This window comes from Gossypium hirsutum, chromosome A03 (genome assembly GCF_007990345.1).
Source record: "Gossypium hirsutum isolate 1008001.06 chromosome A03, Gossypium_hirsutum_v2.1, whole genome shotgun sequence".
In the NCBI taxonomy this organism is placed as follows: Eukaryota; Viridiplantae; Streptophyta; class Magnoliopsida; order Malvales; family Malvaceae; genus Gossypium; species Gossypium hirsutum.
The window spans coordinates 106,856,401-106,876,216 of NC_053426.1; the positions used below are offsets into that span (position 1 = coordinate 106,856,401).

At 33.5% G+C, this 19,816-nt stretch overlaps 2 protein-coding genes across 5 annotated transcripts; one reads left to right on the plus strand and one right to left on the minus strand.

The window, feature by feature from the left end:
- The first annotated feature begins 204 nt into the window (after positions 1-204).
- LOC107886678 (exonuclease V, chloroplastic) lies at positions 205-4,755 on the plus strand. 4 transcript variants are annotated; one of them, XM_041101085.1, is made up of 7 exons: positions 242-720; positions 821-925; positions 1,442-1,563; positions 2,492-2,641; positions 2,805-2,958; positions 3,414-3,490; positions 4,307-4,755. In XM_041101085.1, the coding sequence occupies exons 1-7, from the start codon at positions 349-351 to the stop codon at positions 4,554-4,556; spliced, it is 1,230 nt and encodes a 409-aa protein (XP_040957019.1). In that variant the 5' UTR covers positions 242-348; the 3' UTR covers positions 4,557-4,755. The 4 variants fall into 4 exon arrangements, 3 of the variants coding, with proteins under 3 accessions (XP_040957026.1, XP_040957019.1, XP_040957022.1); XM_041101092.1 differs by lacking the exon at positions 3,414-3,490 and having other exon boundaries at positions 205-720; XR_005918249.1 differs by lacking the exon at positions 3,414-3,490 and having other exon boundaries at positions 249-720; positions 2,805-3,343; positions 4,307-4,440.
- Positions 4,756-6,708: 1,953 nt separating this feature from the next.
- LOC107886677 (G-type lectin S-receptor-like serine/threonine-protein kinase At2g19130) lies at positions 6,709-9,516 on the minus strand. Its single transcript, XM_016810722.2, has one exon. The coding sequence runs from the start codon at positions 9,423-9,425 to the stop codon at positions 6,960-6,962; it is 2,466 nt and encodes an 821-aa protein (XP_016666211.2). The 5' UTR covers positions 9,426-9,516; the 3' UTR covers positions 6,709-6,959.
- Positions 9,517-19,816: the final 10,300 nt, after the last annotated feature.

Consider the following 19,816-nt stretch of genomic DNA (forward strand, 5'->3'; position numbering starts at 1 on the left):
CCATGAGCAAGTCTATTTTGAACTGCATAAAAAAAATTAATACTATTTGTCCGAAGTACCATTTGGTCCATTTTGTGTAATGGAAGTATTAATTAAAAATAAGTACCAAAATGAATGTCTAGACCAAACATAGATACTAAAAAGTATATTTACCCTTTTTGAAAAGGGGTGAAAACGACGTTGTGCTGAAGCAGACCCAAAGCTGAAGCAATCTTTCTTTACCGTGGAGAAAAATAATAATAACAAAACTCAATTATCAAACTGCAAAATCTGAAGTAACGATTATTTGTTTAGTTCCAAATCCAACGGTCATTTCCCCGCAAAAAACTCGTCAGATTCAAAACAAAAATGACTGAGTCGCCTCCAAACACTCCTCCCAATTCAAACTCTCAACATGAAACGATTCCCACTATCCCGATCGAGTTCGTGAGTGAAGAAGAAATGGCTCTCATCGAAGCAGCTTATACAGCAACTCGTTCTTCCCTCTCTTCCTCCAGTTCTTCTTCAATTTGTTCACCCACTTCCCGCTTTCAAACCCGCTCCAGGTCAATCCACTCCATTACCCTCTTATCTAAGCGTGGTTTAAATGGTTCCAGCGAGCTTGATATAGAGGATTCCGACTATTTAAAGAATCCCCAGAAGAGGATTAGAGTTGCTCAATCCTTTTTGCATCGGTTTAGAAGAAAACGGGCGTTATCCGTCACAGATATTACTGCCACGGTATTGAAATTTGTTTTTACGTTTTCAAGGATTTTTAGATTATGGGTTTGGTTTGCTTTCCAATTTTAGTTAGTTGTTAATTAAATGGAAATCTGCATAGGAATGGTGTGAAAAGCAAATGGAATTTTCCCTCCTCTTTGGGAAACGAAAAATCAGTAAAGCTATGAAAGCTGGTAAAGCTCGCCATGTGAAACTTGAAGAAGAGGTGCTGTTTTTAAGCTCATGAATTTTCAAATTTCCCTTAAATACGACTGCTCTTTACATGTTTGTCCAGCTTACTTGACATGTCTCGGTTAGAATCTTTATAGTTTATGCATTTACCTTCATATTCTCAAACTTTGGCTAAATTTTCTCTTCAATTCATTAGTTAAATTTGTTTCCTTATACGGTGCATTGTATATCAAATGCTGTATCACCCAAATTCTTCACTACACTAGTTTTTAACACATATTCCATGCATCATTTCTGAAACTTACCCGGTTAATGGTTAAATTGGATAACAAAACTTGGGTTGAATGGAAATACTTCCAAGTGACGCTTGTACATAGCTCTGAGGTTTACTTTCAAGCTTAAATTACCCTATATGTTCTAAAGTTGTTTGTTTCATTCATTTTGGTAATCTTGTCTAGAGTTACATTGTCAACTTCTTTTTTTTTTTTTTTATTGTTCACTTTAGAAACACTTAATGTAAGGATTTGACATAAATTGTGTTTCTTTGCAGGTTGTTAAAAAAGTAAAAGTTCATATCGAGTCAGTTGAAGATAGGTGGGCATTGAAGTTCATTAACTTCATAACTTGTGCAAATCAATTACTATTTGAAGGAATAACACGTGAGCTACCACTGTAAGTTCCAACAGTTTATGTTATCTCCACAATCAAAATCCATCTCTGGCTTTTCATGCTTCACATAACACTCAGCCTTATAAACAATTTTACTGTGCATGAAAGAAAAACATTTCATGCTTCACATAACACTCAGCCTTATAAACAATTTTATTGTGCATGAAAGAATAACATTTCATGCTTGAGCTCTAGGTTATTACATCTTTCACGTAATTTTTTCTTTGACAAATTGACTAAGAAAGTGGTTTAAAGAAACTTTCCAAGATTTTGTTTTTAGATCCTGTGTTACTAGAACTTGGGTGTGTGTCAGATATAGGTATGTGCCCAACACAAATAAAGCTTAATCTTTTAAAGCTTTCTATGTAAAGTTCCTTGGATGGTCATATCCTCATTCTCATGTCTAGATATGTGCCAAATATGGGTACTTAAAGAAAAATGAAGAGTAAAAACAACATAATTTAGATCCATAGTTCAAGATTGTCATATCTTGATTAGCAGAAATTCTTTTTTCTCTTAAGCATGTACTGGTGGGTAGTCTAGATCAAATGTCTGTAAAACTCAGATCATATTATCAAAATAGCAATTTTAATGAAATCTGGCTATATATATGTATATATATTATTTTTTAATTACTTTTCTTCCAGTTAAACATTCAAGTTAGTTTTTTCTTATCCCAATGATGTTTCTGGGCTTAATGAAATTTGTATGTAGACGAAGCAATCAAAGAGAAGTTTAATACTTACAAATTTTAAATTGGCATAGAAATGATACTGCACAATTTTTTCAGCATGCTTTTGTTTATCAAAGTTTTTGTTTGTTGAAAAGGTTAGTGAAATGACATTTAAATAATGGTTTGCTACGCAAATAAGTGCTATTGGTTTTCATTGTAATTTCCCTACCATGGACTTTGTTGCTTATATAATATCAGAGTAGGCTTTGTGGAAGGCATATGGCTAGTAGGAGTTATCGATGAGTTGCGAATGCCTGAAAATGGAAGTGATAGAAACCCGATATTAGTAGACACAAAGACTCGTGTACGAGACACTCTTCCTGCTGAACCACAAATCAGAAATGGAAGGTTGGATATTTTACTGGCTTCTGTTATAATGCAATTATTATCAAGATTTGATATATATACAATGCATCAGAATCTTTCTAATGACTAGCCACTAGCATTTTTATCCACTTCTATTATATTTCTTGTACCAAATTTCATGAATCTAACTTATTTTCTGTGGCAGGCTTCAATTGATGTGCTACAAGTATTTGTGGGACACCTTGGTTGCAAATAGCTTTGCTTCTGGACAATTTTTCGATTTCTTTTCACTGAATCGTAACTACATGTTAGCGAAGGATATCAGAGAGAGAACTGCTAGTTCAGGTTTTCCAGCTAAGGTAACTTTATGTATCTTATTTATTTATTTATTGCCATTTGATCTGCAATGGCCAGGGTATTTAGAGGGTGATGTACCATCTTTTTTATTAGACAAAATTGATGATACTTCTATTCATATCTTTTGGTTTTGGTGTATTGTTCATCAATGAGGATGGGTTAATCTTCTTTTTTGGTATAAAGGAGGTCGCATCTTAGTTTGGGAATAAGGGAAGGGGCTGCAAATACTAATATTCAAACTCCAAAAGGCACATCTTAGAGGTAGCTGCATAAACCAATTGAAGTGAACTCTGAGTTCAAGGATGGGTTAATCTGTTGCAAGCAAATAATTCTTACTATTTTTTGCATTATGGTGAAGGGTGAAACATAGAGTTAAGAGTAACCAAGGTAACCAATTTATCTTCATGGCATCAAGTTTAACTCAAATAGTTGTTTTTTCTCCTTGTATTCTGTGCAAACACTTGATGACGTGATTCAATATTACATAAACACATGTAGCATGCTTCCCATCTCTCACGACCGGCTACTATTGAGGTGAGTGAAAAACTAAAGAACTTTGACATGATAGTTGAATATTTTTGTTTTACCAGTGACATGATAACATTGAGGATATGATAGATGGAATAAAATGGACAATTGTTTTCAAAAATTATATGGGGCCTTTGATTCAGTTTTGTAAAACATGGTCTGTTTTGACAGTTGCTGAGATTGAAGTCAAACCAGAAACAGCTAAATGTTAAAATATATTTTGACACTTAACAGCCTTGAGTGCTCCGATGCCACTTTAATTTCTGTTTCACTGATATCTCTTACAACTGTCTTGACAATAACATAAATATAATAGGAAAGTGATGGTCACTAAACTAACTATAATTACAACAAAGGCAAGTCCGTGTAGAAATGCCCAGGCTGTGTGGATCCTGGAAACAGCTCTATTCGTCCGATTTTGGCTCGTTTTTCGCTCCTTTTGCTCCCAAATGCTCTCCGAAGTATAGAAACATGAATTTAAAGGATTAGGAGCATCAAATTCATTAATTTACATCATTAATCATCCAAAAATGCATTAAGAATGACTTAAAATATGTTACTTTTACAGCTTATCAGAAAGTTAAGAAACCTTTGTTATATTAAGACAAGAAGCCCTATTAGTAAACTTTTTATGGTGGGAACTCAATAGAATTTATCATACGAGATATATTCATTTTGTTGCAACGGAGGAATAGGAAAGTTAAGAAGAACCTTGATTTGTTGGATGTTACTTTTCAAGAATAACTACGTGAACCAACTTAGCTAGAGTTATATGTAAACCTTTTTTTCACCGAGCTGTATGATGTGGTTGCTTTGAAGCAGATATGAACTACAAAAAGATCAGTCAGTGCTGGGTGAAGATGAATTTGCATATGATCCTGATTGGCTCAAAAGACAAATTCAAAGCAATCTTGAATTCTGGTTAGGTGAACGAGAAGCCAGTTACACCCCGCAAGAAGAACGTTGGAAGTGTCGCCATTGTCAATTTGCTTCAATTTGCTCTGGAAACCCATTTCCTAAAATTCCGCGAGGCTCTTCTTCTAGCTCTGATTATGGCAGCTCTTCAAGCTAGAAATGATAGTAGACAGTTCAATCCTAAATGTATAGATTATATTTCTACATTTTTTCTTATTTACTTCTTATGTAAACATTCATAGGTTGCAAGAATTGCTGTAAAATTTGCTCCAAAAATGTATGTAGGACTAGGTGAACAATTGTTGTAATTTATACAGTTAATTGTTATTTATGAATTATACAGATTTTTATTAAAACTTGAGTTTAAGGATTTCTATATTAAATTTATTATTCATATTGAAATCGATTAGGATCTATAGATACCTAGTTTTGGCTACCGTTTTAGGAAAGTATATTACCAAGATCTTTGTTGTGTTTTCTAGCAGTTTCGAAATACTAGCATGATGTATTCTATGTTTGTTCTTTTTCCATTTCCATTTTCCACTGTATTATTCCTTTTGTGTGTGGCTATATTGAATTAACAACATTGACTCATTTTTCTCCTAATTGTTGCCTTCTTTCATCTAGAATAAAGACAATATGCTACTAAGCCCTTTAATATGAATTATGACTATATATTAGCAGGAAGTTTTTGCTTCACACCATAATATAAACTCTGATTCTTAAATCTCTAGTTTGATACATATTTTATTTGATGAGTCAAGGTTGCTCAAACTATGAATATGGATAGTTAACAAGTACACGATAGCCACTGTGTCCGAAACCATGATGCTTGTGCTAATTACCCTCCTAGGAATTAAGGTAAGTGTAAGCTATATTCACTGCCAAATATAGACATCATGCATTTGCTTTTAGCATATTGTTTTCTAGGCTCATGAACTCATTCAGAATGAAATGCTCTTACTTAGAGTAGCAACAACTAAAGTATGGCCTGGGCCTGTGAACAGCTTATCGTTGAGTCAGGTAAGAAAAATATGTTCTCCTGGTCATCACTAATTTCTTGTATAAATCGTGGAATAGGGGCAGGCTTACATCCATAACCCCTTCCAGGATTTGAACTACTCCACCAATCGATGGCCTTTGGATTTCAGATCTTGGATACACGAACAAGCTACTTTACATGTTCCTGAGAGTTCTTCTAAATTGGCATCTCCATTCAGTCTGCTATCTAAGAGTTTGAGGAGATCCGTGCGTTCAATCAATTGTCTAGCAACCCAAACTGGAAAGAATGCACCTTCTTCATCAATTGTGTGTTGGCAGTTTCTCCTTTTTGATAGAAGTTCCAAAAGCATCATTCCAAAGCTGTAAACATCAGCTTTGTCTGTTTATTTAATCTAAGCTTACTACCCGGGAGCCAGGTGTCCGTTGGATGATCAAAACTTTGCCACAATATTGCCGATGAATTCAGATAGTCTTTCAAAACAAGATTCCCATCATCTAAAAGAACTGCTACTATAGAACTTGAGATGGCTGAGCCTGAGCCTGAGCCTGGGCTAACATTTGTAGACCTATTGGCACTTGAGACTCATTGAACAGAACTAAGTTACCATCAGAGATTTTCAAAACCGATGAATATATATCATGGATAGGTTTATCCCTGTTTGCAACCCAAGCTATAGTGAGCGGGGACACTTTTTTGAACCACATCTCTATATAATAGTTGGAAGACATTCCTGGTCTGAAGAAACCAAGCTGGAAGACTCCAGCTGAATCAATGGTTTTATAACCAGAAAGAGATTGGTTTCTGGAGATGGTATCAACTGCAAAGCAGACTTGGGTTCGTAAAGACAAACACATGAGCAATAACAACACTGAAAACATGAACCAGGCGTCCACTAACTTCCTTGGTCTTCATAGCTACAACTGCAAGATAATTCACAGCGGTGGCTACAACAACAGTAATATTTATTGAAGAAAATGCGATACGTATAAAATATATATATTGCAATTCAATAATAAGACCGGCAACTCGCAAGTAAGCTCTAGCATCGGTCACATTACGGGATGGGTGAATTCAAAGCTTATCCAATGGTTTAGATTACGTATTACTATTAGTTACACTATAATACGTCTCTTAATTTGCTTCAAGAAACTATAATAAAATTTTGATGAAGATTTTTATATTAATTGTTTCAATGCATGATTGATATAAGAAGTAAATTTTGATTGTTGTCACTAAATTACCGATACAAACCAATGTCTCAGATGTTACACAATTTATCACTAAAAAATAAGGTAACAAACAATTATACTTAAAACAAAGCTTTATAACCATAGAAACATGCATACCATGTTACATTTATATATCGCATGCTATGAAGCAATGCTTCGCTCAAATTATGCAAGCAACATGCTCCAATCTCCATAAAGAAAGCAACTATTAATAGGAATGGCTTGCGAATTAGAAAAATAATGTAAAAACAGCTCTGAAATTACAACATATATACACATGATGAAACCAAACTACCCTAACTTATTTCCGGAAAATGTTTTTCAAGATTCATGAACTCATTGATGATGTGTTACTCTTAGCCTGAGAAGACGCAGTTGAGGTGTAGCTCGGTGTCTGTGAACTCTGGTTCGAAGATGACTCTGTGAAGAAGACTACATGGTCCGAATTGTCCCCAAACACTTGTAGAAACCTCGGAATTGGAGGCAGGTTCACATCCAAAACACCCTCCAGGATCTGAACTACTTGACCCATTGATGGCCTGCGAGCTTCATCATCTTGCACACACCAACAAGCCACTTTACATATTCTTGATAGCTCTTCTTCAGGGGCATCTCTATTCAATTGGGGGTCTAATAGGGTAAGCACATCATCGTCTTGGGTCATTACGCTAGCAGCCAAAGTCGGAAAGAATCTAACTTTGCCATCTTCAGATTGTTCAGAGTTTCTCCTTCCTGACACAAACTCAAACAACATCATCCCGTAGCTGTAGACATCAGCTTTAGCTGTAACCGGGACTCCTGAAATCCACTCGGGTGCAAGATAGCCCCTTGTCCCTCTCATAGTTGTCAGGACCCTGCTGAAGTCCCGCCCAATAAGCTTTGCCAGGCCAAAATCTGCGACTTTGGGACAGAATTCAGCATCCAAGAGAATGTTCTCTGGCTTGATGTCACAGTGAATAATACAATCTCTGCACTTCTCATGAAGATAAGCTAAGCCTCTAGCCGTACCAAGTGCAATCTGGTACCTTGTTTTCCACGTTAAAGCTTTAGATTTCTCTTCATGGAAAAGATGGGCATCCAAAGAACCATTTGGCATGTAATCATACACCAACAGCTTCCTTGTACCTTCAGAGCAGAACCCTCGAAGCCGCGCTAGATTAACATGCTGGATCGTCCCAATTGTGCTGACCTCTGTGCGGAACTGCTTCTCTCCCTGATTGATGCTCTCAAGCTGCTTCACAGCGATGACACTCGAATCTGGCAACGTTCCTTTGAAAACAGAACCAAAGCCTCCTCCCCCAAGCTTTTCAGAGAAATTCTTGGTTGCACTCTGTAAATCCCTATATCCGAAAGCTAGAAGCGAGCCTTCAACAGCTTTCGGGTTTATCGTTGTCCGCCGCCTCCATCTCCAGATTCCAAATATTACAAGGACCAGGACTAAACTCACCGACCCTGCAGCTGCTCCAATAATGATTCCATTATTGTTGCTGGAACTGGAAAATTCAGATGCCGCTAATCGGAGATATAGAGTTTTGCCATCGCTAGCATCATCCGCAAGTTGTTGCAGATCCAAGAGTTGGCCTATCCAAATTCTACACCCATCACTGTCATAAGCATAAGCAGTGCAAGAGCAATTCTGAAGGCAGGTTGATTCACATTCCGATATGCTCGTAGCGGTCATAGGCTGAGCATTTTGAGGCAATTTCACGTTGGGGCTTGTTAGAAATTTATCAGGCTTTCCATTAGTAAGGGTGCGATTCTCCTCACACTGCAGCTTGGTTGTCCTTTCACACCCATCAGAAAAATCGCTCAGATTCCAAGCGGATTGCGACTTTTGATGGAAACCTCTCAAACAATTACAGAAAGGCAAACCTCCCTCGGTGCAGCTGCCAAAAGCCCCACAATAAGCATAAACCTGGCATTGTTGTCTCGGCTGTGACCAAAACAAATTCCACTCCTTGCTACCTTCCAACCAAGACAGTTGCTTAATCTGCCCCGAAATATCCATAACAAATCGAGATATGGTATCAGGATTATAAAGCGAATAAGTAAAATAACTCTCGTTTTCGTCTGAATGAAAGCTGAAGTTGTAGATATAATTCAATCTCATTTCTGGAACTAAAGTGAAAATCCTTGCTTGTTCATCCCAAGGTCCACTCGTCCAGTATTGTCTGGTCCTATTCCACAGAATCAAATATTGATTGGTTCCTTCGGGATCTAGCTCCAGAGAGAAGAGACCCGGCGCAGGATCTTCTGAATTTTTCCATGAAATAAGAAGTTGACTTTGATTGGTTCGTTTATTTAAGCTAATCTTACCACCGGGAAGCCATGTGTGTGTGGGATGATCCAAACTTTGCCACAAAGGTGTTGTTGAATTGGGACCATCTCTTAGAACAAGATTCCCACTATCTTCAAGGACTGCTACTACAGAACTTGAGCTGCTTGAGCTAATATTGGTGGACCAAATTGGTACTTTGGACTCGTTGAACAAAACCAAGTTACCATCAGATAATTTTAGTTCTGAAGATTGTGTATCACGGACTGGTGTCTCCCTGTTTGCAACCCAAACTGGGGTCTGTTCAGAGACCTTGCCGCCGTACCATATGCCTATGTAGTAGTTGGAAGACTTACCTGGTGTGAAGAAGCCCAACACGAAGTTTCCACCCAATGAAACAATGGTCTGATTACCGGAGAGAGACCGATTTGCTGAGATGGTGTCTGCCCCTAAGGAGAGTTGGCTATTGAAAGAAAACCACATAAAGACTAGTACAGAAAGCTTGAGCCATGGCTCCATGGTTGTAAGAGGATTTCGTGGCAGGGGAAAACACAGATATTTCAGAGGACAATTCAAAAGGCTATTTAAAACACGAGACAAAACATGTCGTGAGGAATTAATGGCTGCTATGGGGGGTAGTTTTATTGTTGCATCTCAATCAAAGCTAGTGGAAAAGACAAGTATGGCCTTTGTTTTTTTCCTTACAGAACATGGGCATTTTAGTAACCTCGTATCGAAACAGCAGTGCCTTTCGACTACAGCTATGAGCTATTAATCATTCTCGGTCATCGATAATACAAATCGAGGAGGAAAGTCAAAGGAATAGGTTGTTTTGAAAAGGTCAACTGGACCGCGTAGCACTTCTTCCCCCCTCTTTCATATACTTATGATTTACTCCAGTGCTGTTCGTTGGTTTTACACCTGCAAAGCTTACCTCTGTCTACCTTAAATCCAAGTGCTTCAATATATGATGACAATTTAGATTTATATAATTTAATTTACTTATTAAATTCGGAAATTATTAAAATAGTAATTCTATATGAATTATAAAAACTCATGAAGTTAGATTTTATCCAAAAAAAAAAAAAGATTAACGGAACTCCATTAGACCTGCTGTCGGCTTCTCTAAAATATCTAGATAAACATGAATTATTTATTAAAAATAAACAAATATCCTTGAGTAAATTTTTTAACACTCTTCAAATAAAGTTGGATTAATATATTACTTATCTTCGAAGTTACCTAATTATTATTTTTGATATTTAAGAATTTTTATATCAATTTAGTACTTAAACTTTTATATCAGTTTGTCCTAACCATTAATGCCATTAAAGAAAAAAAAAGGTGGCGTGAAGCACTCTCATACAAATGCTTAATTGTTTTTTGTAAAATAATTTTTTTTTAATTTCTAGAAATTTTATATAACTTTCCATATATTTAAGATTTTTTTGAATTTGTTTGACAATTTTTTTATATTTTCTCTCTTTTCTTGTGTTTTGTGTATTTAGAAAATAAAAATATATTGTAAATAATTGACAATGAATATCTATAACCCCATTAAACTTTTATTAAAGTGATAAGATAAAATTCTCTAGTTCATTTATAAATATGAGAGTAACCTAGATGTTTCAATGAAACACTTAAGGCACATTTGCTTCATTGAATGTAAATAAACTTATAAATAAAGTTCATTGTAAGTGAAATTTGAATACGAGAAAAATTCTCCTAAACTTTTCATTTACCTTTTACTATTTACTATTGTTTTCTTAATTTTTTTATAACACATTATCAATATGACTATTTTTTTATTGGTATTATATAGAAAGTAAAGTTTGATCCTACATACAAATAACTATTAAGACTTATAAACCACCATTAGGTTTTCAGTATTAAACAATTTAAAAAGAACAAAGTTGGTCAATTTTATAGGTATCACTTCTTATTCTAATTTCTTAAATTTGCGGCTCTTCACATATTAGGCAAGAACTATTTGTCATGGGCGTTAGATGCTGAAATTCACTTAGGTCTTGGGAATATAATTACCCAAGGTAATGAGGCGTCTAAACAAGATAAAGCCCAAGCTATGATTCTCCTTTATCATCATCTTCATGAACGTTTGAAAACAAAATATTTAACTATAAAAGATCCACTTGAATTGTGGTATAGTTTAAAAGAAAGATATTAACATCAGAAAACGATAATTTAAGATAAAATAATGAGTATAATAATGAGTATAATACTGCAATATTTAAGATAAGTTCTCAATTAAAATTATGTGAAGAAAAAATAACTGATGAGGACTGATTGGAGAAAATTTTCTCAACTTTTCACGCATCTAATGTGCTCATTCAGTAGCAATATAGTGAAAAAGGGTTTTAAGAAATACTCAAAACTAATCCCATACCTTTTGATGGCTGAGCAAAATAATGAGTTGTTAATGAAAAATCATGAAAGTCGCCTTATTTATTTTGCTCTATTTCCAAAAGTGAATGTGGCAATACACATTAATTATATAAATGAAAGAAATCGCAATTGTGTTCATAGTCGTGGTCGTGCCTATGGCCATGGATGTGGTCGAGGACACTATAATTATCGTTACCAAGGTGCTAATAATTATTATGACTACCAACATAAAAATAAAAGAGAAAAGAAAGAGAAAGATGATTGTCCAAGCAATCCTTCAAAAGGCATTGAATATTTGTGACATCGATGTAGTCTGAACGGGAATTGTTCATGTACCTACTGTATGTCTGAACATCTTCTAAAGCTTTATCAAGCCTCCATCCAAAGGAAAAGAAAGAATATTGAAAAAAATTTGGCATACCTAAATGATAATGTAGAGGCTAATCTTGCTCACAATGATGATGGTTTTAAAAACTTTGTTGATATAACCCATTTTGATGTAGAGGATTTCTCTAAGACTAGAAATCAAGAATTTTAAAATATATAATAATATTTTATATTTCTTTAATGATTTTATAATTCTTGTTATTCATGTTTGTGTGACTTTAGTATGTTTTGTTATAATTTTTGAGTATTTATAATATCTCTTATGATGTGTTTTGTTTTAATGAAAAATATGGATCTTATGGTTGAGACCAAAATCAAGAATGAAAACACATGTCTTGTAGATAGTGTTACAATGCATGCTATACTTAACGATAGAAGATATATATATTTTCATTTAATTGCAAGCAATAAAAATGTCAACACTATATCTAGTAGTACAAAATTATTTGAAGGCTCTGGAAGAGTTATGATATTATTACCCTAAGGGGTAATGTTTATTATAAATAATACGCTATTTTTGTCAAAGTCCTGGAGAAATTTGTTAAGTTTCAAAAATATCCAGTGAAATAGATATCATATTGAGACTGCAAATGAGAAACGTATTGAGTGTTTGCAAATCTAATAGTTATATTTGGAAAGAAATGTGTTTTTGAGAAATTACATGCCTTATCTTCAGGCTTGTACTATACAACTATTAGTACAATTGAAACGCATGTTATAGTAAACCAAAAGTTTACTAAATCAAATATATTTACTATTTGGCATGATTGATTAGGCCATCCCAGATCATCAATTATACGAAAATAATTGAGAATTCACATGGTCATCCATTGAAGAACTAGAAGATTCTCCAATTCAAAGGATTCTCATGTGTTGTTTATTATCTTGGTAAATTAATTACTATTGCATCAACAGTTAAGATTGAGATAGAATCCCTTGCATTTTTGGAACATATTCAAGGTGATATATGTGGGCTCATTCATCTATCATGTGGATCATTTAGATATTTTATGGTTGTAACAGATATGTCTACTAATAGTCACATGTGTGTTTATTTTCAATTTGCAACCTGGCCTTTGTGGGACTACTTGCACAAGTAATTAAATTAAGGGCACAATTTTCAGATTATGCAATCAAGACAATTCGTCTTGATAATGCTAGTGAGTTCACGTCACAGGCTTTCAATTACTATTGTATGTCTATTTAAATAAAAATTGAAAATCCAGATTATATACAAAATGGTCAAGCTTAATAATTTATTAAACATCTTAATTTTTTACTAGAACATTACTTATGGGAATAAAGTTTTCTAGTTTTAGCATGGGGATATATTGTTTTACATGTTACAGCACTTGTATGCTAAACCAACAAGTTATCATAAATTCTCCTCATTAAATAGGTTTTTGGTCAGAAATCAAATATTTCCCATCTTAGAATTTTTGTATGAGTGATATATGTTCCAATTGCTCCAACACAACGCACAAAGATAGGTCCTCAAAGGAGATTGAGAATATATGTTAGGTATGAATCCCCTTTTATGATTAAGTATCTTGAACCAATGACTGGAAATCTATTTACGACATGGTTTGTCGATTGTCATTTTGATGAAACAATATTCTAACTTTATGGGGAGAAAGAAAACAACTGGTAAAAAAATTACATTTGATGCATCATTATCATCTCATTTAAACCCTCAAATAAATTAAAGTGAATTGGAAGTTCAGAAGATAATACATTTGCAAAATATTACAAATCAACTTTCAAATGCATTTATTGACCTAAGAAGAGAATAAATCTCATATACTAGCTGAAACTGCTCCAATAAGAATTGATGGTCCTATAAGACAATCTGCTAGTGTAAATGAATGTAAGTGAATCCTCATAAAAATAAAGGAATAAATACTCAAGATGGTTGTATTACAAAGGCAAATGCCCAAGAAAAGGCCAAAGACATAATTGATCAAAAAACCCCAAAAAAGGTTCAAGTACCTGAAAGTAGTGATAATAAAGAGATATTGATAAGTTATGTCACTACAGGAAAAAGATGGAACTGAAAAGATATAATTGTTGACAACATTTTTACTTATAGTATTGTTGTTGAAATAACAATAGAAAATGAGGATCTTGAACCTACATTTGTTGAGTAATGTAGAAATAGAAAAGATTGACCAAATTGGAAAGACTCAATACAAGCAAAATTAAATCGCTTACTAAATGTGAGGCTTTTGGACCTACTTGAAACACCCCTAATCTACATCCATCACCGGAATAGAGTTATCGAGTATTACTGAGGTTTACATATCAAATACAGTTAACTTATTTCATTTACTATTTATATCCAAAATCAAACATACTGTATCTTAAATAGGCTCTCGAGTCCCAAAATACATATTAGAATCAAGTCGAGACTAAACCAGAAACTCAGAATTTTTCGTGAAATTTCAAAATTTTACCTAGGTGCAGGGGACACACGCCCGTCTGACCAGCCACACGGCCAAATGACACACCCGTGTCTTAGGCCGTGTTGGTATTCCATGTGAGGCACACGATCGTGTCCCAGCCCGTGTCCATACCCGTGTAACTTTTTGACTTAGGTCACACGGCCATGCCACACACCCATGTGCTAGGCCATGTGAACATTTTAATTTACATTAATTAGGTGCAGAGGCCACACGGCCAAGTCACACGTCCGTGTGCCAGGCCGTGTGCCTCACATACTCGTGTCTCCACCCTTGTGAAAATACCTGAACGTTCTGTTTTGTGATTTTAAAGATGCAAGGGACACACGGCTAACCACAAGCCCGTGTGCATGGTCGTGTGTCACACATGACTGAGACACACGCCCGTGTCTCTGCCCATGTGGACAAAGTAAAGCCATTTCCAAGCCTTATTCCTCACCCAAACTTGTCTTCCACCTACATAAATGTTTCAACACTTTTACCAACCAATTCAAGACATTTAAATCAAGCCAAAATCAAAATTTAAGCATGACATATTATCACATATGTTGAATGTCCAACTTACCCCTTTTTGATCAAATACTTAATTAAGTATGTTTGTACCTAATAAACCAATCCAAGCACACTCATATACCAAACATAATACAACCTCATGCATAGATACATCAAACATATCATTACTAGCCATTCCAATGGCTAATTACAACCAAAACATTTCATCATTTGGCTAAACTTAGCTTATACATGCCATTGTACTAAAAATAATTTACTAAATATACCAAAGTGAGCTGATGGATAATGTGATCTTACTCCGACCCGCTTCCAACCTTTACGAACTTCCGAGTACTATAAAACAGAAAAAAATAAATAAAGTAAGCATTTAATGCTTAGTAAGTTCGTATAACAAGAATTTAACTTACCAAACATGTTCAAGTAAGCATACAAATCATGCATCCAAAACATTTTGACCAATTGCCTAAACACATGCTCTTATCAAACAAGTTAGTCATGTAATTCACATGAATATCAAGAAAACATATATGAGCTCACCGTGTAACAATTTCCAAGTATTTCAGGGATATTCGAGAAATAATTCATTTAAAACTTATATTTTCCCACATTAGAATTTTTGTCTGTTGAATCGTTGAAATATCGATGGATACCCAGGTAGTACACTCAAGATGTACAAATCAGTGATCCGTCAATTCATATTTGGAGGTGCTCATTAAAGCACATAATCGGGAAGTACTCTCTCGAGCATATAACAGGAAGCTCATGTAAGTCATGTAAAGAGAAGCTTATCCAGGCTATATAATAGAATGCTCATAAGAGCTATAATCAGGAACTTCATGCGAGCCAATAACGGGTAGCTCCGAAGAGCCATTAATAGGAAGCTCCAGATAGCCATATATCGAAAAGTTCAAGTGAGTCATATCGGGAAGCTCACAAAGAGCCAATTTAATGGGAAGCTCACAAAGAGCCTTTAATCAGGAAGCTCACGAAGAGCCATATAACAGAATACTCACAGAGAGCTGCGGTATGTCCGCAACACGTGCATGATTAATATCGATCAGGATGCTCATAGGAACCATATAACAGGAAGCTTGAGAGGGCTTATAACGAGATGCTCTTTTGAGCTGTGGTGTGTTCGCAACATATGCAAGACCACAACCAATTCGGGAAACTTGTATTCATCGAATTTCATCTATTCAAACGGGACTTAACATTTATCGGGCATGTCGGTTATATAATTGTTTTCATATACATAAAAAATTCACAATTTACATATACAACATTCAATTCAAACATGTGAATATCCACAAATTAATTACACGAACTTACCTCGATAATTGTTCGTGTTCGTAGGCTACTAATCCGATACTTTTTGTTTTTCTCGATCCAATTCCGAACTAGGTCTATCTGAATTTATACGAGTAAAATTAACTCAATTTAATACAATTCACATTCAATTCCATCCAATTCACATCCTAGGAAAAATTATCATTTTTCCCCTATACTTTTAATAAATGATAATTCCATCCCTAGGCTCGGAAAATAAAATTCATATAATTTAATCCTTATTCCAAACCTAGCCGAATTTTTCCTATAACAATAATAGTCCATGTATTTCACAAAATCAGAAATTTTTCATGAATTTTACATCTTTTTAATTTAGTCCATAAATCACAATTTCATGAAAATTTCCTTTACAAAAGTTGTTTATCTATCAACAACATTTCATTTTCTACCATAAATTTTAAAATTTCAGCATACACAGCCATGGTAAAATTTTAATACTTTGATAACTTGCAAATTTGTCCCCAAAATAGCTAGATTAGATTATTACGATCTCAGAAATATAAAAATTACAAAATACGGGACAAGATTACTTACCCTATTAAGCTTGCTTGAATTTCTTTCTCTTAGCTAGGGTTTCCATAGAAAATTTGGGGAAGATGATGAATTAAAATGAATATTTTATCTTTTAATTAAATTATCATCTTTTATTTTTTTCTACTTTGCAATTTAGTCCTTTTCTTTTCTTAAATTTCCATGGATGAATCATCATAAATATCTACTAACTTCTTTTAATGGTCTATTTGCCTTATAAGGACCTTAAATTTTAAATTCCATAGCTATTTAATCTTTTTAGCAACTAGATTTCAACTTTTGTACTCTATGCAATTTAGTCCTTTCTAGCAATTAAACATGTAATCGATAAAATTTTCTTAACAAAATTTTCATACGTCATCCCTATCATAATGCATACCATGCAATAATATTAAAATAAATTTTCTTTCTGACTCAGATTTGTGGTCCAAAAACAACTATTTTGATTTAATTGAGAACGAGCTATTACACTACTGCCAAAACACCTAAAGATGTAAAGCCGATTGGGTACAAATGGGTATTTGTGTGAAAACAGAATGAGAAAAATGAAGTCATTAATTATAAAGCATGACTTATGGCACAAGGATTTTCGCAAAAGGCCCGATATTGATTATGAAGAGACATATTCTCTTGTGTTGGATGCAATCATGTTTAGATATCTTATAAGTCTGATAGTACATGAAAAACTTGATATGCGTCAAATGCATGTTGCTATAGACTATCTATATGGCTCACTAGATAGTGAAATTTATATGAAAATCCCTGAAAGACTAAGTATCCTAGAAGGATATATAGTTTCCCGGAAAGATTATTTAATAAAATTAAGAAAATCCTTATATAGATTAAAAGAATCTGGATGAATGTGGTATAATCATCTTAGTGAATATTTATTGAAAGAAGATTATATAAATAACTCAATTTGCCCATGTATTTCTATAAAAAGATCTAGATCAAAATTTGTGATAATTGCAGTTTATATTGGTGATTTAAATATTATTGGAACTCTTGCAAAGCTTCAAGATACAATAAATTATTTAAAGAAAGATTTTGAAATGAAAGACTTTGAAAAAACAAAGTTTTGTCTCCACCTGCAAATCGAGCATTTAAAGGATGGAATCCATGTCTATCAGTCATCTTATGCGAAAAAGATTTAAAAGAAATTTTACATGGATAAAGCACATCCATTGAGTACCCCAATGGTTGTAAGATTACTGGACGTGAATAAAGACCCCTTTCATCTTTATGAGGATGATGAAGAGCTACTTGGTCCTAAAGTACCATATCTTATGTCGTAGGGGCATTAGTGTATTTAGCAAACAACTCACGACCTGATGTAACATTTTTTGTAAGTTTTTTAACAAGATTTAACTCTTCTCCAACATGTAGACATTGGAATGGAAGGAACAATTTATTTTGAGTTATTTTATTCAAATAATTTAAATTCTCAATTAATTGGCTATGCAGATCCTAGATGCTTATCAGATCCTCATCAAGGTCGATTCCAAATAGGATATTTATTTACATGTGGAGGTACAACTATATCATGACCTTCAACAAAACAAACATTAGTCGTTGCCTCTTCAAATCATCCAGAAATAATTGCAATGCATGAGACTAGCCGAGAGTGTGTTTGGCTAAGACTAGTGACTCAACATATCCAGAAGATGTGCAATTTACCTCTACAAGAAAAGGCGCCAACCATACAAAGATAATGCAACATGTATAGCTCCATTAAAGGGATGATACATTGAAGGACATAGAACAAAACATATTTCACCAAAATTATTCTTCACTCGTGATTTTGAGAAAAAAAAAAGAGATATTGAAGTTTAACAAATTTGTTCTAGTGATAATTTAGCAGATTTGTTTATCAAGACATTACCAACCACAATATTTGAAAGTCTGGCATACAAAATTGGAATGCGCCGTCTCAAAAATGTTAAGTGACATCATCATTAGAGGGAATCCAAAATATGTTGCTCTCTTTTCCTTTAATTAATATCTTGTCCTATTGGGTTTTTCTGAAAAAAGTTTTTAACGAGGCGGTATATGATAGGAGACTATTACTATTGAATGTAAATGAGCTTATAAATGAATTTTGAATATGATAAAAATTCTCTAGTACTTTTCAAATACCTTTTTCTTGTTGCTATTGTTTTCTTAATTTTTCTATAACAAAATAAATATTTTTAAAGTTCTAGGATTTTTATATAATTTGTATTATTTTTATAAATTTTTTGAGAATTTTTCTAATTTTTTGCTATCTTTATATGTTTTTGAAATTTATTTCAAGAAAATAAAGTTCGGGTGACATTATTTTTAACGGCATTAACAGCTACGTCAAATTAATAATGAATTGAAAACTTCAAGTACTAAATTAATATAAAATATTGTGTAAATACCAAAATAAATTGGGGGCGAACTTTGGAGAAAAATATTACATTAACTCAACAAATTTAAAGAGAAACACATGTAGGATTTACAATATAATAAAAGTAAAAATTAAAGATTTAAAATATATCACTGATAATACTGGATAAATAAACTGTATTAGTTTTATCTTTTAATAAATATATTGGTCTCTCCGTCCAATTAATTAACTCATTTTATTACTTCCCTAGGCAGAAGATTCAAAAGAAAATATGTTACGTGTTATCAGAAACGCAATACTACTGTCTAAGTCAATATTATATTCTATTCAAGACCTTTTACCCAAAATATGATTTATGACCTTTTCTTCCACTATCAACTGCAGTCACCACAAGAAATCCATTCAAGAACTTTCACCACAAGAACTATTTTTGCATGGAATATTCACATGTATATATTTAATTAATTTTTAAAATTTTAAAATTTTTATAAAAAAACATTTTCATCCTTTTTAAATACTTTAATGATTTTAATTTTAAAAAATGTTTTTTATATTTTTTAATTTTTTAAAAATTAATTACATACGGACATGTCATCTACGTGACAATCCATTTGTATGTCAAATCAACAAAGTTAAAAAAAAAGTTAATTTCTCCATCTATTTTTGATGATTTGACAAGAAATGCAAGTTCAAAGACTAAAAATTAAATTAGATAATAAAATGACGTTTATGCCAATTAAATTTAATCATCAGCTTTTTGAGAACAAGTTGAATTGAATTTTTTTAACAAAAAAAATTAAAATGTTAATTTTTTAAACATGATGGCCCGCATGGCAATCTATGTGTACTCTATCCTAATTTTTTGAATTATTATGAACTCTTTTTTTAAATATTTTTAT

Coding starts and splice junctions, on each gene's coding strand:
- LOC107886678 (XM_041101085.1), top strand. CDS start 349: ATGACTGAGTCGCCTCCAAACACTCCTCCCAATTCAAACTCTCAACAT. Junction 926..1,441: donor ATGTGAAACTTGAAGAAGAG/GTGCTGTTTTTA, acceptor GTTTCTTTGCAG/GTTGTTAAAAAAGTAAAAGT. Junction 2,959..3,413: donor GTTCAGGTTTTCCAGCTAAG/GTAACTTTATGT, acceptor TATTCTGTGCAA/ACACTTGATGACGTGATTCA.
- LOC107886677 (XM_016810722.2), bottom strand. CDS start 9,425: ATGGAGCCATGGCTCAAGCTTTCTGTACTAGTCTTTATGTGGTTTTCT.